Below are 24,560 nucleotides of genomic sequence, written 5' to 3' on the forward strand. Positions count from 1 at the left end.
GATATACAAAACGTTTTTATGCCATCATGCACAGAGTTTGTCAGCACCTTCTGTCCTTGGATCCCTTCTCCAGGAAGCCCAACTGGCCCTTGAAGCCCAGGAGGACCAAAATCACCCTGAAGGGAATAAACACAAATATATTGCATAAGCAAATTTGTCAGCTCATGTACAATCTAGTTTTTAAAATGATTTGGAATGTGTAGTAGATACAACATTGATATTATTCATATGTCTGGGCCACAGGCTGAGAACTGACTTCACTGCATGCTGTGACATGTTCCTCCAAACATCCACAGAGAGGGGTTCAATAATGCAAACTGTGCAAATAAGAAGGGCTGGGCGATATTACTGTATATATTGTGGCGATTGCATAAAATGTCAATTATGATATTAGACTACATAGCCTACAAAAAAAGAATGAATTTCAAACCTAAACCAAACATATTTTTATTCAAAGATCAACAGTCTGTCATTAGTCTTTAGTCTGCCACAAAAAAACAACATTAAAATCATGAACTCAAATTTCATTGTGAAAAAAAAACAAAAAAAACAATGACTGTTGTAACAGTGTGTAATTCAGACCTTTCAGGCTATAGCCTAACGCTAATAAGCCTTATGCAGCTTATTACAACTAAATTGCCGGTCATTAAATAAGAAAACTAAATAATTGTGTAGATGATTTGCTCTGTGTAACCCGACATCATACATTAGGCCAAAGCATTTTTTTGCACACAGTGCCGCGACCAATCAATTACTCCATTACGACTGACTGCCTGCACATTCACTGTCCTCGCGGCTGCTGCAACTTGCGATCTCTTCATTCGCACCTATACGGTATCTTTGTAGAAATTCAAAAAAAGAAACAAAAAAGATGCAACCTCCACGGACAGTTTTTAATGTTTTATCAGACTCAAGATTTTGCTATAGATTGCTATACCCTATATATGAGTAGCACAGCACTATTGACACTTTAGTGATGCAATGCATGAATGAGACAATAAAGATCGGGATGTACTTGATGTTAAAAAAATTATGTTAATTAAGTGCAATTAGTTGTGAAAAATAACTTAATTCGTTCAGTTCCCTTTCGCGCAATTATGTCAAAATGCACATTATGTGGAGTATTCATGTAAACACAGCCTATTATCTCTCAAGTGAAAGTAGCTAGATGTGTATCAGTATGCTGGATCTGTGCAATCGGTCTTAAAGTGACAGCAGTCTAATATACCTGCAGCTCTCTGTGACATCAAGAGAAAATCACTCACTGAATAACTTTTGTAGCTTTAAAAAGAATACATTTATATTTAAGTTATAAAGTGAAGATTATGCAGTATTTTATTGTTTACATTTGATTATTCATTTTCTGTACTATTTCTAACTGCATGTTAAATACATCTATTGTACCTGAAAAACTTAATTTGTTTAATTCTTATTTTTGTTATACTGTATTTGTCCTATTGTTTGTAATTTGCTTCTTCATTATTTTTAATAACAAAAATACAAATAAAATAAATAAAAATAACTATAGTGTGATATATATCGTTATCGTGAAATAAAATTTCTCCTATCATGAAATAAGATTTTGGTTATATCGCACACCCCTACAAAAACATTACACAAACTTTTTACAGCCAAGAACATTTCAAATGTGGATGAATACTGAGAAAGGAATCCGCATCAGTGTTTTCTGAAAAAAACACTTACAGTAAACCCATGCATGAGATATGAGCTTGAGAGAGAAAAGTGATTAAAGGAATAGTTCACCTAAAAATAAAAAATTATGCCATCGATGTGTCACTGAAAGCCCATCTATATGTTTTACCTTGTCTCCTTTAATGCCAGGACCTGCTGGTCCTCTGGGTCCTTTCAGCCCCTCCAGACCCCTCTCACCCTGTGAAAGACAAATGTTTAAACCATCAAATAATTATTATTTCTGAAATATACTAGCAATTTCTGAGTTGAATTGTCTCAGTGTATCAGTGTACGGTATCTGAGTAGTTGCCAGGGAGTTGTTACATGGTTGCTAAGATGTTGTGGTTGTTAATAATGGTTGCCTTAACAAACACCACTAGTTAAAATCACTCATTCTGCCCAGTGCCAACACACTTCAACTGGAGCGATAACAATGCCAAAGTCATGGGTTCGATTCCAAGCTAACACTCACTAACTGCACTTTAAGTCGCTTTGTAGAAAAGCATCTGCCAAACGCATAAATAAACAGTATTTGACACACCCTGCATTTTTCACATGCAGAGTCAAACGACGGCAGGATTGATTATGTTCCGTTATTTAATGGAAAAACAGATGAAAGAATCCTGGATTGCTCAGGAATATAAGGACACAAGGGTCAGACATTTCAAAGGCTCTCTAATATAAACCACGCGACACGGCTTGCATAAAAAAAAAAATTAAACCTCCTTAAAGAGCAAAACTATATGCAAAATAAGATTCACCGGTGTTTTGCCAGATGAGAAGTTTATTCTATGTATCATCTTTTTACTACTTTAATTCATTTGACTCTAATTCATTTTTATAACTGTATCATTTATCTGTTTTAATTTCCCTTGCTTTTATTTTGTGCTTATTTTCTATGCAAAGCATTTTGAATTGCCATAGTGTGATATTTTAATTTCTTTCTATGTAAAGCATTTTGAAGAACTGTTTTAATTTTCCTTGCTTTTATTTTGTGAATATTTGTATTTCTTCACTTTGAATTGCCATAGTGTATGAAATGTGCTATATAAATAAACTTGCCTTGCCTTGCCTAAAAGCCTTGATATGACTCATGCACACTGAATCGGAAAAAATTATGAAAACACTTCAAATTGTGTGCAATGATGTGTGTACCTTTGGCCCCGGTAAACCCTCTCCTGTAGGGCCCTTCTCTCCAGGCAAACCCTGCGGCCCCTGTGGCCCCTGTAGAGGTGAACATGATGGTAGAGTTTTATACTGTGTTCGGTGTCGATTGTGCCCTAGTGTGAGCATTAAGAAATTGCACATCTTTACCGGTAGACCCGGCTCGCCGAGCCCAGGAGGCCCGGGAGGACCCATTCTGCCTTGGAACCCCACATCACCCTACAGATTGAGAAAACACACGTTATGATCACATTGGGTTCCAGATATCATAGGTTTTTATATATATAATTCAGGCCAACCTTTGGTCCAGGAAGCCCAGTGCCAGTCTCGCCCTGTATTCCTGGTGGTCCAGGAAAGCCTCTCTCCCCCTGAAGAAGCAGAACCATTCAGAACAATGACAACAGATCCAATATAAGTGTAATCTGCGAACGCAATGCTCTCCACTTATCTCAGACATCACTGTAAACCCTAACGCTCAAAATAACTGGTTTGAGTAGGACAAACTTAAATTAAACTAATTAGTTCAGTCAAATTAACTTTTATGAGTATTTAGCACTTTCTTTTTCTTTCAAGTTCACAGAACTGATATATTTTAAGTAAACTGAACTGTTTCATTGTTTTGAGTTTTATTAAATTATTTCTTTTAATTTAGACGATCTTAAGTTTAACTGAAACGACTGGGATGTCTATTTCCCAGCATGCTTTGCCGATGGCACTCAAAATGGAGAGTAAATGCTAAAACTAAGTGTAATATAATTTTTTTTGTGCAAGATTAATGTTAAGTGGGAGATTTAGTAGTGATTAATGTTTTGTTATGCTAATTTAGAAGAATTCTGTTAATGTTGGTTTTAGGATAGTGACCATCATGGTGACGAGTGGTGCATGAGCTTGATTTGAGAGCAAATAAAACCTACATATTACTGCACTCATACAGCAAGTGCTACTGTATAACATACAATTGTTAACTTGTTAAAGGGATACTTCAGGATTTAGCATTAAGCCTTGTATTAGTAGAAAACCTGTAGTTTTTTTGAATTACCGTGTTTTCTACCCTCATATCCCCCTGAAACGAGAGATTTATGTATTTTTTGTCTGGAAATTTTTTTGGGCCAGAGGCTAAAGACTACAGCCAGTAGGAGGAGCTGTCCCGCATGTTCTCAACCCGCCCATAGAGGGATCTCACTCACAGAATGTACACAGTGTCAGCCGTCTTTCTTTGGAAGCTAAGCTAATAGGCTCTTGTTCTGTGGAGAAAACTGAGTAGTAGGAGAAAGATGAGTAGTAGGGGTTACCATCCTCTTTTTCCCGGACATGTCCGGCCGTCGAGATCGTCTAAAATGTCCGGGATTCGGCTTTTTCTTTCTGCAGTCGCCATTCATTGTTTACATGCACACCTTTTGTTTCAATCTAACTGAATTCATTCCGATTGGTGAATCTGAATGTAGTGTTTACATGAACGCTAAACAAGTGATCGGTTGATGTGCGTTTTAACATTGCTAAGAAAATTCCCGCTCCTCCGTGAGAGATACGAGACCGGTGCGTCTCACAGGTGTCGCTCATCAGTAATGACGCCACCGGCCTCGCGCCGTTCTCCCGCGCCCCTCAGCCTCGTCCTGCTCGCCACAGTAAACATAATGAATGGCGACTGTACAACGCAAAAGCCGAATCCCGGACATTTTGGGCGCTCTCGAAATACCGGGCAAACTCGTCACGGAGTCTCACTAGAAGCCTAGCCTTGTTGTTTTCAACTGCGCTCTCTTACCGGTAGGCGTGGCTTGGGAGTGGCCTCCTAGGGCAGCGAAGCAAGTGCATTCTGGGAGTTGTTGTCTTTTATCCACATAAGCCAAAAATACATTTTCTGGCTTTTCTCAGTCTAGAAAGCTCCAAATTCAAAAATAATTTCACATTTCTTCTACATAAATGACCTATTTTAAATACACATTCATCTTTCCAGAGGTGAAGTATCCCTTTAACAAATTAGTATGTTAGCTTGCTAAAGTTAGCTACGTTTATACTAATAAAAGTGTTCACATTGAGATTACATGAAAGTTTTAAGTTATATGTATGAATTAGTGTACTCAAACATTTCAAGTTAAGAACAATTAAAATGTATAAGTACAAAATAAAAAATCTGCCAGTTCTGCTTACTTAAACTTTGAATTTCTTAACTTAAAAAATTTGAGGCAACTGATTGCCTTACATTTTTTGAGTTTTGCCAACTTATTCTGGGTTTACAGTGATGCTGAAAAGACCAGATTAGACCATGATTAATAGTTCAGAGCAATGTTGTCAAAAATATCGATACTGAAATATCTGAAACTGTTCCAATACTCCTTTTCTGTAGTATCGCTACACTTACGGTGACAGCAGCCTGTTATACCTGCTGTGTTCTGTCATGTTAATCAAAGAGCAAAAGACAACGAGAAAACCACTCGCTGCTCTCGACTCAAAAACTTCTGTAACTTTAATTGAAAGCATTAATCTGTATTTTTTTTTACAATAAAAACTATCCCAGTGTTATTTTATATTTGATTACTTTAATTTCTGTAGTATTTGTTACCTGAATACTACTGTTAGACCCACCTGAAAAACTTAAAGCCATGTTTATTTCATTTGTCTCTTTATTCTATTGCGTCTATTTGTGCTATCGCTTGCAGTTTGTTTATTTATTTTATTACTGACTGTTTTACGTGTCTTTTTTTGTGTAAATTTAGATTCAAATAAATCCTCCCTGTTCTATGTGTAAGCTATTGCAGCCAAACTACCCAAATTATTAAAAAACTTATGAGATAAGTTGTGGTATCGAATCCCTGTGGTATCGAATATAGTTCCAGTATCGTGACAACACTAGTTTAGAGCAAATTAATACATGTTTTATACTGGTATGGGTTTCTGCAGGGTTTTCTTCTTCTTTTAGACCTGCACAAACAAATTTATTACCGTATGTCTATACAGAACAACCCGATACAATCTCAAAATAAATGTATATCAGATTCTTTTATATAATTAAACCGGCTGAGGCAGACATTTAACTGCAAACCAGTGTAACTGCAACTGCACTATAGATATGTTTTACTCAATATATACTTACAGTCAAACCAAAATTTATTCAGACAGCTTCAACATTTCTCACATTATCACAGTTTATTCACTATAGTTTAGAAAATGGTAATAAAATATGACAAGAACTCAGTTATTGAAATCAGTTATTAAAGTCATTAGTTATTAAATCAGCTGATATTTCACTGGTTTTGTCCATCCTTCTGTTAGACTGTCTCACAGATGAATCATGTTGAATATCTGTCAGCTGTTAAATTTAACTACACAATTAGATAATACCAATTTAGGTCAACCAATTACCAAGCAATGCTTCATATTGTTCAGTCTGTGTAAAAAGCTCGCATTAGCAATTAAAGAAAAAACACTTCAGCAAAACATGGTCAGGTCAAAGTGTCTGAATCACTTTTGGTCCCAAATTTTTATACATTTTACTGGTAGTCAGTCGCTGTATGAAGAATTTTGGGGTATAATGTCACAGTTTACTTTGCTATCCTCACTTACATAAACTAACTATAGCCAGTGTCCTGCACCCACTATAAAAAAATATAACAAATTATGACTGCATGTATTGAAATTTGTTTATCTACATACAAATTGAAAAAAATATTACAAATATCGATATAGGATCTTGCAGATATGATAATCATGTGTTTAAAGAAGGGCATAAAAAAATATTATTGTGCCGATATGATCAAATCTATTGAATGTGTTAATAGGTGTGTTCACGCCATGACGTTATTACCGTCAACACGAGATTCAAATTTATAAAAAGCGTTCACATCCTCATAGATCTCGTAATGACAACTTAACAACATAGAACGTCACATGTTGCATCTCGAAAATATGGTAATTACGACATGGCATGAACACAGCAAATGTTTTAGTCTTTCCTTCCTGTGACGGGGCGGCCCAGAGAAAAGCCACACGTGTTTAAGCTGAATTAAATGCCCAATTCAGTTAATTCTGTAACCAAAATACCAATAATATCCCAAATAAAAAGATTTAATAATATGCTGGACTTTTAATATAAACAAGCACAAAATACACAGCTTGGTATCAATTATATAACATCTGTTACAGCCAACAAGGGTTTGCATCTTGACAGTCCCTGATCACTGGAAAAACAACCTAACCACTCTTCAATATTTCTCATTAAGGGTGAAGAGGGGGATCATATTTAAATCACAATGGCATTTAATCAACAAAGAACGGATCTGGATTCAGTCATATTTCCTGAATATAAAGTCAGTGTGCTTGTCATCAAGCCTGTGTTAATATGGGCACCAAAATAAACACGTGCTTCTGAATGTGTCTGCTCTGAATATCAGCATCTGTTAAATGGAAAAATAACAATAACCATGACATTATACAAATAATTTCATGACTATTATTTATATCAGGCACACATGTCTGCCAGCATTTGTCATTGGGCAGATGCAATGGGAGTCTTTGCGGACACATGGCTCATGTCAGACACATTGAACTTTGTAGTCTGCCTCGACCCAGATTCCACTCCAAAATATGTTTTAGAATGAGCTCATCCCCAAAATGGCTTAATTATCATAGAGATGAAAGAAAGTCAAGTTAAATTGTTTCTACACCATTTGGGTTGATCACATCCTGAGCAAATGATCATCATCATTTGTAGAATGGGAATGGGTGTGGGACACACAACTTCATTAACACACAGACCAAAGCTGTTGCAACAAGAGTGGTAAAACTGTAACAGGATTAAAGGTTTGAGATTTGGATGTTCTGGGTTCATTCTGACGCCGGTGAACCCGAGGTGCTTCCACAACAACCTTGCCACTGCTATGCTGTAATAAACTTCATTTTTGAGATCTTCGACGTCCACATCATTTTTTCTTACAAACTAAAGACTGCAATTACTGTGTTCACACACATTAGGCAGAACACCTTAACCTGTCAAAGACAGAAACACTGATCTGTGCTGCCACACACACACACACACACACACACACACACACACACACACACATGCATTCTGCGTGTGCAAGTCCAGACATTAATATGTTGCTCGGCTGAAACATGACAGCCATCAGTGCATGAAAAAAAGAACATTCCAGGAAAATAATTAAGCTCTGAGTTCTCCTTAGTGGCACACAGAAGCATATCAGCACCACAGAGAACTAGATCTAGAGCTTTTGAGTGTTAAAATTAAAAATACACTACCGTTCAAATTAGTTTGGGGTCAGTAAGATTTTTAATGTTTTTATCTTCTGCTCACCAAGGGTGCATTTATTTGATTAAAAATACAAACAAAAATATTAATATTGTGAAATATTATTCCAATTTGAAACAGCTGTTTTCTATGTGAATATACAGTAAAGTGTAATTTATTCCTGTGATCAAAGCTGAATTTTCAGCATCATTACTCCAGTCTTCAGTGTCACATGATCCTTCAGAAATCATTCTAATATGATGATTTGATGCTCAAGAAACATTTATGATTATTATCAATGTTGAAAACAGTTGTGTACATTTTTATTTCATGATACTATGATGAATAGAAAGTTCAAAAGAACAGCATTTCTCTGAAATCTAAAGCTTTTGTAACATTAAACACTACCGTTCAAAAGTTTGGGGTCAGTAAGAATTTTAATTTTATTTTTTGGGGAAAGAAATAAAGTAAATCAATACCTTTATTCATCAAGGATGAGTTAAACTGATCAAAAGTTACAGTAAAGACATTTATAATGTTAGAAAATATTCTATTTTAAATAAATGCTGTTCTTTTGAACTTTCTATTCATCAAAGAATTTTGAAAAAAATGTGTACACTGTTTTCAACATTGATAATAATAATGAATGTTTCTTGAGCAGTAAATCATCATATTAGAATGATTTCTGAAGGATCATGTGACACTGAAGACTGGAGTAATGATGATGAAAATTCAGCTTTGATCACAGGAATAAATTACAGTAGAAAACAGTCATTATAAATTGTCATAATATTCACAATATTACTGGGGGGTTTTTTTTATTGTTTTTTTATCAAATAAATGCAGTAGTATGAGTAGAAGATACTTCTTTTAAAAACATAAAAAATCTTACTGACCCCAAACTTTTGTATGTTTTAATGTCAATCTTTTTAGTGTCAGCACTCTACAAGCTCATACACAGGATTTAAGTTATCATGCATGAACATGGAAGAATGCTCATGGCATTATGTTGTCCCAAACATTTCCTATACTTATTATACTCTGGAAAAGTGCTGCTTTACTGTATTTGAAAGCTGAGATTGTTGAATCCGACTCACCTTTTTGCCTGTTAGGCCCTCTGGTCCAATGTCTCCATTCGGTCCGGGCAAACCCTGCAGATTGAACACGGTAAAATACGACTGAAAGAGAGAAACAATGCTTGTTTTGCATTTTCACAAATGCAGTTTAAAAGACATACCTGCAGCCCTCGACCTCCTCTGATACCAACAGGACCCTCCGGACCCTTAAAAGAATCAGACTCAGTCAAAATTAAACATAGAGTAACATGTTATTGTGCATGAAGCGTCACTCACTCGGTCTCCTTTGACTCCTGGTGTTCCACACTCTCCTCGCTCTCCCTAAAAATGTGTTTCATGGTCAGTACCACTTTGGATATACACACACACACAATACAATTTAAAGGTATGCCAAGTAATTTTCTGGACTTATAGTAAATATGTAGTACTTTTGACAGATGTCTTTAATCTGATAGACTCATAGCAGTGGCCTTTATTCTACATAAATTGTATTCTGCAAGTCAGATACTCCTTTGTTTGGCTTTCAGACGGGTAAGGAAAATCTGATAATTTGTATTCCATTCAAATCTCTCGAGTTAGATTACATTTTTTTTTCATTTATTCGTTTAGCAAACACATTTATCCAAAGCCACTAACAAACGAGACATTTTAAACAATTTATAAAAAAAATTATATTTCATAATTATATATTTAATTGTCTATATTAACAGACAGTTAAAGCACAACATAAACAGAAAAATGATTTAGTACACCATTAAGGATTGCAATTTTTTAATTTTTTTTATTTACATTTATGCATTTGGCTGATGTGACTTTTTTGCATATTGCATTTCAATGTTTTTTTATTTTTTTTATCAGTTCATGCATTCTTTGGATTTCTAACCCATGATATGGCATTGCTAGAAGCATGCTCCACTTTTTCTGTAATATCAGCTGATTTTCTTCTGTGATGCATCATTTTACCTTTTCTCCTTTGTATCCAGGTTTCCCCTGATGATCAGTACAGAACACATGGTGAGAAAGAGCAATTACACAAACAGATAATGTCAAAATGGAGCGAATTGAGGCCTTGCTCTAGCCAGGTTCACCTCTGTCCCGTCTCGTCCAGGAGATCCACTGAAACCACCCTCTCCCTGCAGGACGTTCAACACATTTGAGATGTTAACATGGGATAAATAATTCACAAATATGATAGTTGATTAAAGACAACTTTGACCTTTTGTCCTTTAGCTCCTGGACTTCCATCGTCTCCAGGACGACCCTTTTTACCCTGTGGTTCTCAGAGAAAGAGAATGATTTGATTAACAGCTAAGTCTTATAAGTTAGTCACCCAATTGTTTTCTTTAAGACTGTTCATTAATTTTTTAAGTCAGTTACATACAAACGTAGATTGGTCTATTTTGATACCAGTTAGACTATTTCTTAAGACACAGTCTCAACATAATGGCTATGTTTATGCAACTGGCCCCAAATCATTATGTTGACTGTCTGACGAGGAATTTTATTTTTAAGTGGTACAATTAGTCAATGCAGAATCATTTCTTTATGTTTATGTGCTCTATTCTGGACCTAAAAAAAAAAAACGATGAAAATGCTACTTATTTAAAATAGCAATGACGCATTTTTGTTTTAAAATACTATCAATATTAAAAATATATATATTTGACTGCAATATTTAAAAAAAATTTGACCATCATAGGGACTGATTTTATGGTACTTTTATGTTACTTATGTTTGTGGAGATTGACAGATATGATCTTAAATCATCACTGTATGGACAACATCTGCGTGGATATACTGCAAAAAAATTGGTAATACAAAAATAATAGCAAACAGGATTGGAATGACATAAGCGTGAATAATTACAGAATTGAAATATTTGGCTGAACCAGTTATTTTATAAATGTTCAGTTAAAATTCTTGTTTGTTCAGCCACTTTAATCATTCTGGGTGGGTGTTTCTTCTCTTTATTAAAAATGTGCAGAAACATAAAATCTCTGAATTTATATTAAATGCATGTGTTTAAATTACTTACAGCGGGTCCACTGGGTCCTCGATCTCCTTTCTCACAAGTGCATTTTGGGGATAGAGGACACTGTTGGAACACACGCACGCGCACACACACACACACACACACACACACACACACACACACACACACACACACACACACACACACACACACACACACACACACACTCACTCTTTAGTCACACTAATGTCACTAATAAGTGTCCTAAATGAATGTGGTCAGACAAACACTTACCACTTCATTAGCTACCTCAGTCTAGAAGGGAACAAAAATGACAAAGGTGAATTTACAAGAAAAATGCACAAGAATTATAAGAAATTTTCAAGAATGTAATTAACACAAAAATTGTGCCATGTTTTGGTCTCAGACATCTAACGTAAACTGAAAAGTTGGTGAATGTCTGCAGGCGGTCTCTGAGATATGCTGTCATCAGTTAATTAACTTTTTTTATTAACCTTAAACATGTAATACTAGTCACTGTAAGCTGTCAAGGCAAGTTCTCGGATATTAGAAGCCCAGTTAACCCTCAGAGCTACAGAATAAAGCCGAACTAATCACATTTTTCCGAGATTGTAATATTTGATATTCTGAAGTGTCGCAGAACGTCATGAAAACATCTAGAAATGGGAATTCAGAATCAAGCAACCCAAAAGAGGGACAATTTCTTTCTTATTTTGCATTGAACAATAACACTGACACTCCCAAAGTGTACAAATGTCCCAAACAACTTTCAGAAAAACAAATGTCCCGCATTTAGTTTCTTTTCGAAACACGGAATTGTCATGACATCATATATTGGAAGAAAGCCTGAAGTTCCACATGCCAGGATGATTTTTTATTAGGCGTTTCTTATGCCAGATTTGACTAGACGGTGTGTATGAATAAAGCAAAAAACTAAAAACAGAGAGAGACACACATTTCCAATAACATTCCTTAGCTAAAAGATCTTGTTTAAACTTTAAAGTCAGTGATGATAGACAGATGGCGTAATCTGGGAATCACAGGCAACCATGAGAACAAAGGAAATTGAATTGCAGCTTTCTTCTTGATTGTAAACAGCACACACCTTTGACATAATGACACACTGGAAAGACGCATTTCCTATGTAACTTAAAGTGTGTGCAACGCTTAGTTTGAACGAGCAGCTGATTAACAGATGCAAACACCGAGACCATTTGAATGCTCCTGGCCTTCGATTAAAGCACCTAACTGTGCTTTTCTTGTCTCTATGACAAGCACCTGCATCAACAGTCATTCCAGAGCATGAATATAGCGTGCAGAAGGTGAGATATTCATTCTGCATGCAGGATCATGCTGCTCGTAGTACCCTAAAGCTCTGACCCGGCACAAAGTCAATGAGAAACAGATGTTCCTTTTGCAAAATCTGCAACCCGCTAACTGTTATTCTGCTCTAATACCAGTAATACTGCCATCATACCAGCTTAAGGTCAAGCAGATTCTTCAGATGTACACCTTACATTCGATACATGAGGAATATTACTACATTGTTCCAAAAGAAATCCCTGTTAATCCTAATTGACTACATCAGATCTACAGTCGAGAAGCTAAACACATTGGTATATCCACAAAACTGATACAATTATTATAAAAAGACATTTAAAAATGAATTCATTATTTAAAACCAGAGTAGTAGTAGACTATTTTGGTCAGCTTACTCTCAGAATTTGGATTTGGATCACAGATATTGTTTCACAGATATCACTCATACACCCACACATTGAGCCAAAAAAACAGCCATTCCTGCTGAAAAGAATAACAGTTTAAGGTGGTCAAACTGGTCAAGCAGTTTAGTCAAAGTAGTCGATCAGCTCTGACCAGCATGATCAAGATCTACCTGGTCAACATCAGCCCAATAAACTGGTATTCTGGTTGATTAAAGCAACCACAATCTACCAGCTTGGACCAAATAAGACCCTGCATATCATTCGAATCTGAGAATGTGGATCTGCCTGCCATACAGTAGATATTTTCTCAGATATTTAAAGGAACCGTATGTAAGATTGTGGCCAAACCTGGTACTGCAATCACTTTCAAATGACTGTAGAGCGGTGTATCCCCTCCCCCTCCCCCCTGACTCGAGGTTGCCAGATAGGCTGCAGGATCCAGCAGGAACGTCGGCTGTTACAAGGAGCTTCCAATGGCAAGTGACGAGTCCTACACAGTACGTTTTTTTTCCTGTTAATTATGTTTACGCTTCATGAGAGATGTTTTGCGAAGTAATTATGTATCGCAAAAATGTACTAATGGCGATTAGCCAAATATAATCGTAAAGATGTACGCTCGTATGTGACAGTACATTGTTATAACAGTAGCTGTTAGTCTAACTTGTAACGGTAGGTATCTGTCATTAACGTAAGTACAAGCACAAGCCTAAGTCACTATGTGAAACAGATATCAAAGATACAGCTATTAATTTAGCTGACGTTTTCAGCCGTCTCCATCTTTCAAAGGCATCTCCTATACAAATCCTTGTTTTATTTCGGACTTTGTCACGACGTATTTCGGATTCATAACGAGGTCTTTTAGGTTTCGTAACGTCAGACATTTTTTATCCGACACGTTTGTAGCTGCAGCTGTGGTAACTAGAGCAGATCTGGCAACCCGGATGCCGAAACACTACTGACTTCGTGATTGGTAGATAGGTGGAGGGTGGAGCATCAGGCCAAAACACAACATGACAACATCAACATCAGTTGAGGGCTGCAACTTCACTTTTAAATGACAATATCCTGGCCGGACTACTGTTGTCAATGATATAAGTATTTGAAATGAACATGATTTCTTAATGTCTAGTGACATATCAGGGCCATTTTATGATTAATTGAAATACATTTCTTACATACGGTTCCTTTAACTCTGTTGAAATGACCAAAGAAAACAGCATTCCAGCTTGCGATGATAAAACATCAGGGGTGAGCGATATATTCCGGTAGACACGATTAACCGTTTGAAAATGTGGACTATCGTCTCTATCGCGGTTACGCTCACGTGACGTTGCCGTTCTGTGCCGTCTGGAAAGCTTATCTAAGCCTTGCGGTTTAAAAACAAGTGGTTTTTAAAACCGTTTAAGTGCAATAAGCAGCGAAAGAGGACTAATTTTGGTATATGCGTGCGCTGTCTGAGAGGCGCACACACATGAAGCGAGCGCACTTAAAGCCGCTGCTCATACTGAATTTAGTACTGATCATAGCGCCTAGAGTTCTTTTTAGCACCTTTGAACAGTCAAATACACATACTTATATTTAAAAATTCTTGTCTTTGTGAGTAGTATTTTCATAAACAGTCATTTATGTCTTTAGTGGACATAAATGGTTGAGAAAGAAAGCGCATGTTATTAAATCAGTGCATTCACACTTAAAGTGACAGCAGCCTAATACACCTGCTTCAATGCAGTTTTTTTATTTATAGTGCTTATATTTTTCAGGTTGGTCTATTTCATTTGTGTCTTTGTTCTATTGTAGTTTTTTTTGTCTTGTCTTGTCTTGTCTTGTCGTCTATTGCTTGTAATTATTGTATTTTTTCCTATTTTATCACTGACTGTTTACTTCAGTGAGTTTTTTAGTATTAGTTTTTAGCTAGTATTAGTTTTTCATAGGATTGAAATTGGTGATGAGATGTATGACATTTCAATAAAATGTTTATATCATAAAAACTTTATTTAAAGCAAAATTAACTATATCATGATATATATTGTTATCATGAAATAAAATGATTAAATATCGTGATATAAGATTTTGGTCATATCGCCCACCCCCATGGTTAATCAGCTCAATCAAGCCCCCACTAGCTTAGCCAAGGCAGCCTACCAGTCCTAACTAGTTATGGTCAACATCTACCAGGGGTGCATTTCCCAAAAGCATTGTTATCTAACTATGGTCGCAAGTTCCATTGATCTCTGTTGGTAACAATTGAACTTGTGACCATAGAATCTTTTGGGAAAAGTATCTCAGTTTGTCCAGTCTGGAAGGAACATTTAAAACCATCAAATGCTGCTTCTGGCTGGATTTTCCAGCAGCTATGGTGTGATGTCATGGGCTTGGTTGTCTCTTCTGTGATCTGCTGTTTTCTATTATCAGAAAAGCACAGGGGAACCTTTAGCAGGAGACAGCAGCGCTGGCTAACATATTCAGTCGTAAAAGTTTCCTGACCATGTGCAGATGCTTTGTGCTGTGAGACACAGAGGTCAGAAAAGACATTTTGTAGGTTTACACCACTCCAGATACAATAAGATCCAGCATTCCAGTCTACTAATAGGAAGCAATCCTTAAAACGTCAGCCAAGGTCATTTGGAACTGTCGAAGGATTTTTAATAAAACCATGAAGAAATAAATGGGAGGAATCGACAACCAGTTTTATTGTAAAGAATATGTTGGTTGACCAACTTCACCAGCATGAAACAACCTGCATCAGCAAAGAAATTATGCTGGTCTTTTCAGCAAGGTATTTGGGTGTATGGTGTCCGGTTATGGTTCGGTTGCAAACAAGATGAGAAAGGCAGGATCTAAACGCAGTTGTGGCGATTATTAAACCCCAACTCAAAACAAAACACGAACTGGATACTAAGACTCCAAAACACGAACACAACAACCAGTATAAATGACAAGAACAGACAGTGAACTGAAATCAACAGAATACACAACCAAACCAATCATCCAAATGAACAACAGGTGCAACTGATAATCAAATCAATGAAAAACCAGAGAGAAACGAACTGAAACACAGGAAGGAGGAAACCCACCCAAAACAAACACAAATCACCCGTAACATATGGATGTACCGATGAAACATTTCTGTGCCAATATTATCAGATTATTTAAAGGAACCGTATGTAAGAAATGTATTTCAATTAATCATAAAATGGCCCTGATATGTCACTAGACATTAAGAAATCATGTTCATTTCAAATACTTATATCACTGACAACAGTAGTCCGGCCAGGATATTGCCAGGAAGTTGCAGCCCTCAACTGATGTTGATGTTGTCATGTTGTGTTTTGGCCTGAAGCTCCACCCTCCACCTATCTACCAATCACGAAGTCAGTAGTGTTTCGGCATCCGGGTTGCCAGATCTGCTCTAGTTACCACAGCTGCAGCTACAAACGTGTCGGATAAAAAGGTTACGAAACCTAAAAGACCTCGTTATGAATCCGAAATACGTCGTGACAAAGTCCGAAAAAAAACTTACTGTGTAGGACTCGTCACTTGCCATTGGAAGCTCCTTGTAGCAGCCTATGTTCCTGCTGGATCCTGCAGCCTAACTGGATACCTCGAGTCAGGGGGGAGGGGGAGGGGATACACCGCTCTACAGTCATTTGAAAGTGATTGCAGTACCAGTTTTGGCCACAATCTTACATACAGTTCCTTTAAAATGACATTTGCCTATATAGATACTGATACAGAGAATTTGGTGGTTCTGCATTCTACCTTGTTTCAAATTAATTACAATTAATTACACAATTTTTAAATAAAATGTAGATAACAAAGAAAACATGTTATGGAGAGAATAAAAGTTAAAAAGAAACTGCTTTCAGTTATACACAGAAAACATTACTTACAGTTCAACCTTGTGAAATTCTAGCAGTGCAGAGATTACAAATTGCAATGTTGCCATTGTCACTCGATTCTCACAAGAGACATTTTCTTCATACACAGCATGATTTCCAATCAGTTTATTTTATTTCTTTGCCCCCCTTTTGATTGATAGGATATAAGCGGCCCTGATAATTGGCTGTTTTTAAACAATTGGGCGACATCCAATATCATTGATAATTGCTTTTATCGCCTAATACATTGATGCACACCTGGATTATTATATATTTTTTTCAGGTATGCTTTGTATCTCTTTATCAGGTAATAAAAAAAATTGCCACTTTTTGCTAGTATTGCAAAGCAACTTCTCCTTTAGGGGTTTTTAACTTGAGATAAGCGGTGTATGAGTGAACATTTACTCATTATGCCTAATGGCCTGTTCAAGGAATTCATTATCAACTTTCTTCCATGTCCTCAGGTGAGATACAGAGATAAGACAGGCCATTTTCCATAGCTGCTATACTGCAGACGTGTAGATGAAGAAGAGTGAGGCTTCACAGTAGCACACAAACTCCGAAACCCTGTCCCCCCCCCTTGATCTAAGATCCCTCAAAAGATATAAATCCTTCATTTTGGCCTTCACAAGCATCTGAGCAACATCATTTCTACACTTCAAAGTTGCTCCCCAAGAACCAAAAGCTTATTGTCTTCGCAGCTCTTGGCTCAACTGCCTTGTTTGGCCAATCCTGATGGATGAAAAATGTTTGATCCTTGAAAAATGTTTTTCAGATATTTCTTCAAACAGACCGCAGGAGAAATAAAAATAGACACAAATGACACAACTGTTGACATTCAGTATACATAACAGAGCTATAAAATACATATTTTATATTTTATAATATATATTTGAGTCAAACTTTTCAAAAGCACTATAAACCTAAGTACCAGACCAAATTTGCTGTCCAATTATTTTGATTGATGTAAACAATGAGAAAAAAAATAAATACTAGACAAGATTTTCCTATTGGAAAACAAAAGCACTACTCACAATCTCTTTGACGATCTTGTCCACGACGCTCTTGTCCTGTAGGTTGTGTACGTAGCGGGCGGCTGGAGGACTGGCCAGTAGTCGCAGCTGCTCCACGTTGGCAGCGGATGTGAAACCTACTGTGAAGAATTTAATCCCTTGGTTCTTGGCATCAGCTAAAGCAGAGAAAATATCGGGATTCTTGGGATGCGACACGCCGTCGTACAGCAGAACGGCCACCTTCACGGTGCCAGGGCCGGACTCCTCCAGGTAGATGCGGGTGAGGTTGGTGATGGCGTAGGTGGTGTAGGTACCGTGCCCTATGTAGGGAATGGGCGCAATGCGGTCATGGAAGGTGGGCACACCTCTCCAATCTTTGAAGCTCTGCTCGGTGATCACATGACTGCTGTACTGAAGGAGAGCAGTTCTGAAGTTCAAGCCCTGTCCGGTTTGGAGATTGATGTTCTGGATCCGGTTAACGATATCTGTAACGAAGCGCTTCTCTTGGGCATGGTTGCCTTTGGCACTTTCTGAACTGTCCACCAAAAATGCCAGTTCCAAATTACAGTCCTCATCTAAAAGACGGAGAGAACAAAAAAAACACAACATTAAATCAAAAATATAAATTCAAAAGCATGTTATTTTGACATATAATTTCAGAATGAATGTAAAAAGCTTTTTCAAACATCTTTGTTTCTTGCTGAGAGCAAATATCATTGACGTCAAACATGAGCTTGACAGCTGTAAATATGCAGTGTTTTTGAATGTAAAAGAGTTGTGTGAAGATTCTTCAAAAGATCTTGTGGACCACCCCAAAAAAAAAAAAAAATCACAGCATACTAGGATTGTTATCGTTAACCAAAAACTAAAATTACTAATAAAAATTAATTGAAATAGAAAAACAAAACTTAATCTTATTTTATTTCAGCTAGTGGCCAAGGCAACATTGCATTTTCGTTCAGTTGAAGTACTAAAATAACTAAAGCTAAATAAAATAGAACTAAAACTATATAGACATTTTTTTTAAAGTAATAAAAATGACACACATCAAAATTACTAAAACTTTAAAATGAAAATGAAAACACCAAATATAAACATTAAATCTGAATAAAAATTTAACAAGACCTACAATATAATTTCACTGACACTAAAATAACACTGCAGCATACTGGTTTGGGATGCCATATTTGGTTAAAAAACTTTAGCAAATATACATTTTTGGGAATGAACTATTTTTTTAAGCGAGACTTGTTGAATGCTGAATTGTGACCACACACAGTATAATGTGTTCTGCCACTAAAGGACAGCCAGTGACTCCTATTTGACTTGAATCATTTGAAAACTGTTTAGGTATTACATAAAAACCATAAAGTGTCTGCCAAAAACAAATGTAAAGGTAAAATTAAATGTGATCCATCTGAAATTGCCCTAGTCTACAGTAAATCACATTTATGAAGAAGAAGAAACATGTCAGAGAGGAAATTTGCCCCAGGACAGTGAGCAGCATTTAGATCAAATTCAGAAGCCCTGGAGAGAAGAGCGAAGTATTTAAATCAGTTTCATATGTTCAAAAAAATCATACTCAATCAACATACTTCACATATCTGAAAGTTGAGGACCACAGCCTGCATGACAGATGCATGAATCAAATCGGTCTCAATTATGTCATACCAAAAACATACTTGTGTGAAACGATTAATCGCGATTAATCGCATCCAAAATAAAAGTTTGTGTTTACATAATATATGTGTGTGTACTGTGCACAATTATTTTGTAAATATAAATATACACACATGTATATATTTAAGAAATAGTTGCTTATATATATATATATATATATATATATATAATTTGTATTATAAATAAATATAAATATTTTATATATAAATACAAAACATTTCTTAGGGTGTACTCACACTAGGCACGGTTGCCATGAACCGGGCCCGAGTGCGATTGTCCCCCCTCCCCACTCCCCCTCTGGCCTGCACTCACATAGGGTTCCAGCATTCGTGCCGGAGCACGCTTACTTCATTATGGTGCGACGGTTTCGGGATAAACAGGAAGAGCGGCGTTCTCACTGAACACAATGGAGTCCAGCACGGTTAGCGCTCACACTGCATGCGAACCGCGCCCGAGTCCAACTGAACCGTGCTCTGGCCCACCTCTTCCAAGCGGGCCAGGGCCGGTTAATCGAGCCGCGCCCGGGCACGGTTCGGAGCACTCACACTAGTCAAACGAACCGCGTTTTGGTGGTCAAACGCGCCCGGGCACGGTTCGGAGCACTCACACTAGTCAAACGAACCGCGCTTTGGTGGTCAAACGCACTCGGGCACGGTTCAAACTGGCTAGTGTGAGTACACCCTTAAATATATACATGCATGTGTGTGTATTTATTTTTACAAAATAATTGTGCACAGTACACACACATATATTATGTAAACACAAACTTTTATTTTGGATGCGATTATGCGCGATTAATTGTTTCACAGCCCTAGGAGTTTTTCATCATAAAAACCTTATTTTGCAAGCCACCTGCTGTTTGCTGTGTTGAAAGGCAAATAATATTTACCATTGTTTTTTGGGATGACATTTGAGGTGATTGGTTTATTTTTGTTTCTTCCATTTTTCTTGTCTTCTACATCATCAGCATCATCATCATCATCATCAAGATCCTCCAGCTGAGCCAAAACGAGCTGAACTCCCAACAGCAAAACCAGCCAACTCACACACAGCCGTATCATCACTACAGTACGAGAGAGAGACAATGTTAAGGATGGATAACCTTACTTTCAAATGCATCACATGCGTTGCCACATTCAAAGTTTGCAACAGTAGCTGTTTATTTGCTTTTCACTCTAAATAATATTAACATCATATTGCCACATTACCTTGAAAAAAAAAAAATAGCAAAGAAGTTATCCTCATGATGCTCATGATTTTAACCCATTTTACTGAACTCTCCAAACACAACAGAATCATAAACAGCAAATGTAAGCAAAAATATGCACTTACTGTGTAAAGCAGCTCTGATTTCAGTACAGTACCGGCTTGAGTACAACCTGAACGATGAAGATCAGAAGCTCATGACAGACTTCATAGCCTCTTCTCTGTATGAGATTCACAAGCAATAAAAAGATGCCATATGAAATGACTGAGAATCCTTGGATGTGTGTGTAGAGCGCATGGGTTTGCTGTGTAAGAGAAGAAACGTAAAAATGTGCATCAGCTCCATTCATGTAAAGCATCTGCTGCCATCCAGAGGAACACTAATATCCAGAGCTCCTCCCATAAACACACCCATCTTTACATATAATCCAATATATTATAATATATAAAATGCATGGCTGTGCATAATTTTTTTTCAAAGCAAGTTTAGGAATATTTTGTAATTATTCATGAATATTAAAACATACTTTAACTACTGATCTACTAATTAAATGAGCTATGCATGAGGATCATTTCTTTTAAATGTACAGTCGAATGCACAGCTCTTAATGATTTTGTATGTAATAACTTTAAATAAAAATACCGTACACGTCAACAGTCTTATAAATGCTTAAAGGATTCATGGAAAATCTCCAACAGGGATTGTTAACGTCCTGACCTGTTGTGATATACAGCTACACGCATGCTGTGTGGAAACACCACTGTACAGCACTGAAATAAAGCTGGAACATCAAAGCATGTGGTGTTCAAAGCATGCCAGGCAGTAATAAAACGATAAAAACTTTGAATCTGAGCGGAAACATAAATTCTGTTTTATGCCAATGATGACGGCAGGGCGTAAAGTCAACAGAGCTAGAATGAATCAGGATGACACCAGTCTTTAGAGATGTTAATTGTGTGCCATGGAGCTGCATAAATGTGTAAACTAACAATACATGGTGTATAATACACTGTAAAAAAAAATCCTAATTTTACAGAAAATAACTGTGATTTTTTTACGATCATTTTCTTTCATTTTAAATTGTACTCAAAACACTGTAAAATTACAAAAAATATCTGTAAAATAAAAATTCAGCTGTTATTTTAGGTATTGTGACATTAATGACAAATTACAGTAATTCACATTTTTTATACAGAACATTTGTTGTATTTTTCATACAGTATTTTTTCTGTTTTCTTAAATTACATAAAAATGTATGTATATAAAATTACAAATATAATCTGTAATTTAACAGAAAGAAAACAGTTAAATGATAAAATGGTCAAATGACTGTCAGCTCCCCAAAAAACTGTAAAACATCCTAAATTAAATAAACTGAAAAACACTGTTATTTTACAGGTATTTCATGAATAATCACGATCAAAAACCTTCATTGTAAAAAAAATCGTAAAAAAAGGGTCAAATGACTGGCAGCTGCGGCTGCCAAACAAAAACCTTAAAATTAAAGCCAAATATGGTAATTTAAATAAACCGAAAAAGCACTGTTATTTCACAGGTATTTCCTGCATTATTATAATCAAATACCTTCATTGTAAAAAAATCTTAAAAAAAGGGTCAAATGACTGGCAGCTGCGGCTGCCAAACAAAAACCCTAAAATTAAAGTAAAATATGCTAATTTAAATAAATTGTAAAAAACTTTAAAATAAATTTGATGTCACCATGATTGAGATTAGTGTCTGCTTTAGTTGGGCTCATGACTTCAATTTTTAACTTATGTTTTCTTTGGCTGCTTTAACTGTGTATTTCATGCACATTTGTTATAGCAATAAATGCTGGAGAAAATTTCAGATGATTTTAGTCATTCTTTGATGATGGCATCATATGATGGCTTAATTCTCTGATATGACAGTCAAAAATATGAATATATTAGCTTAGATTACATGTAGATGGAATTTAGCTTTATACAAAGTCTATAATGCCATAATTTCTCACATGCATATAATTTTTTTAAATCGTAATAATTCAGGAAATAGCTGTAAAATAAGTGTTTTTCTGTAAAACATTTAAGGAAAATTTCTGTAAAAGTTTTTTGCACTTCTAAAATAGGATATTTTACTTTATTTTTACGGTTTTTGTTTGACAGCCGCAGCTGACAGCTTTAAAATAAATTTGATATCACCATGATTGAGATCAGTGTCTGCTTTAGTTGGGCTCATTACCCGTGAGTTTTTAACATTAGTTTTCTCTGGCTGCTTTAACTGTGTATTTAATACACCTTTGTTATAGCAATAAATGCAGGAGAAATATCAGATGAGCTTGGTCATTCATCAGTGATGTTACAGTCTTCGTGATGATCTGATTCGCTGATATGACAGCCAAATCTCTGAATATATTAGTTTAGATTACATAATATGTAGATTGAATTTAGCTGTATACAAAGTCTATAATGATTTTTATTAAATTTTACATTATTATCTATAATGATAATTTCTCACATGATCCTTGGCAACAATATTGTAATAATCTGAAATTTAAAAAGATATGTATTATATGGAAAAAGTTTTGAGCTGGTTAATTTTTTTTTTTTTTTTTTTGTAGTATAGACATCAAGAATCAACATATGAATCTCAACAATGGTGACAACCAACAAAGCCTTTTTGTGACTTTATAGTAGTTCAGATTTTTTTTCGTTGTCACCATTGTTGAGATTCATACGCTGATTATTGATGTCTGAGTGAGTCTATATAATCCTGTCAAAACATTTTCTGTATAATGACATTATAAAATCTGAGTATCACAGCACTGCAGGATCTTATATAGCAGTTTTATCATGCAAAAATTAACAACAAATATTTAATTACTTAATCAGATATTACACTTCAGGTGGTATCAATGAAGCAGGACACTACATGATGACTATTATCACTAAAAAGAGACCAACATCATCTGATCTGAGTTTCTCTTGGATTCCTACCATAACAAATATGCATCAAAGACACACAGTTAAAGCAGCCAGAGAAAATTTTAAGTTAAATACTAAAAGGTCAAGAGCCCAACTAAAACAAACACTAATCTCCATCATGGTGACATCAAACTTTATTCTTTTCAATAAAACTTCAACTTCTAAACCTCTGTTAATGCTCAATAAGAATGTTAGTATGAAAGAAATAAAGTCTGGATTGTAATAAGTGAAGATGCTGAGATCCTGAGAGATCTGGTAGTGTTTAATGTTCTGTTGGGGTTTTAAGTGTTTCTGTATGGTGTGTTTTGTGTGTCACCATTGTGTTGAAGAGTAGAGCCTGAGCTTCAGTCCAGGATGAGCAGAGAAACACTGATGAAATGCTGCATGTTGCACTGTAAAAAAATTCTAACCCTCCCAAATCAAACATTTCAAGTGACCGATAACATCTAAATTTTTCAATTGGCCCAAGTGAAATTCTGTAAATTTAATTTTATAATTTACAGAATTTCACCTGGGCCAATTGAAAAATTTAGATGTTATCGGTCACTTGAAATTTTTGATTTGGGAGGGTTATAAATTTTTTACAGTGTGCTTTATTTAACAGATAGTAACTGTGTAGTTGCTGATGTAGTGACGTATAGTCACAGCAAATCATGCATATAATTAACTGCATGTTTTTCAGTAAAAAATCAGAAAAAATGTGAATTAACTGTGTTTTAACTGTGTGTTTCTGTTAAAAAAGATTAATGAAGATTTCTGTAAAAGTATTTTCCACTTATTTAAATTAGGATATTTTACATTAATTTTACGGTTTTTGTATGGCAGCCATTGCTGACAGTCATTTGACTGTTTTTTATGGGATTTTTTTACAATGAAGGTGTTTGATCGTAATAATTCAGGAAATAGCTGTAAAAAACACAGTTTTTCC

General features: G+C 35.9%; 1 protein-coding gene and 1 long non-coding RNA gene across 3 annotated transcripts in view; one reads left to right on the forward strand and one right to left on the reverse strand.

Moving 5' to 3' along the window:
• col28a2b (collagen, type XXVIII, alpha 2b) overlaps nucleotides 1–20,965 on the reverse strand; it is a 36,804-nt gene extending 15,839 nt beyond the window's left edge. For both annotated transcript variants that reach the window (XM_082189885.1, XM_082189884.1), the window contains exons 1-16: nucleotides 20,795–20,965; nucleotides 20,352–20,525; nucleotides 17,804–18,357; nucleotides 11,441–11,461; nucleotides 11,210–11,269; nucleotides 10,391–10,444; nucleotides 10,263–10,307; nucleotides 10,138–10,164; nucleotides 9,451–9,495; nucleotides 9,336–9,380; nucleotides 9,196–9,249; nucleotides 3,156–3,224; nucleotides 3,007–3,075; nucleotides 2,848–2,916; nucleotides 1,823–1,891; nucleotides 48–116 (exon numbers count right to left, since the gene is read on the reverse strand). In XM_082189885.1, the coding sequence (XP_082046011.1) occupies nucleotides 48–116; nucleotides 1,823–1,891; nucleotides 2,848–2,916; nucleotides 3,007–3,075; nucleotides 3,156–3,224; nucleotides 9,196–9,249; nucleotides 9,336–9,380; nucleotides 9,451–9,495; nucleotides 10,138–10,164; nucleotides 10,263–10,307; nucleotides 10,391–10,444; nucleotides 11,210–11,269; nucleotides 11,441–11,461; nucleotides 17,804–18,357; nucleotides 20,352–20,525; nucleotide 20,795 (1,425 nt within the window). In that variant the 5' untranslated portion in view covers nucleotides 20,796–20,965. The remainder of the gene's footprint in view (nucleotides 1–47; nucleotides 117–1,822; nucleotides 1,892–2,847; nucleotides 2,917–3,006; nucleotides 3,076–3,155; nucleotides 3,225–9,195; nucleotides 9,250–9,335; nucleotides 9,381–9,450; nucleotides 9,496–10,137; nucleotides 10,165–10,262; nucleotides 10,308–10,390; nucleotides 10,445–11,209; nucleotides 11,270–11,440; nucleotides 11,462–17,803; nucleotides 18,358–20,351; nucleotides 20,526–20,794) is intronic.
• LOC309513835 lies at nucleotides 13,309–14,107 on the forward strand. The gene is made up of 2 exons (XR_014211542.1): nucleotides 13,309–13,388; nucleotides 13,678–14,107. It is a non-coding gene; the product is annotated as an uncharacterized lncRNA (long non-coding RNA).
• Nucleotides 20,966–24,560: the final 3,595 nt, after the last annotated feature.

This window comes from Leuciscus leuciscus, assembly GCF_965113295.1.
Source record: "Leuciscus leuciscus genome assembly, chromosome: 14".
Classification (NCBI taxonomy): Eukaryota; Metazoa; Chordata; class Actinopteri; order Cypriniformes; family Leuciscidae; genus Leuciscus; species Leuciscus leuciscus.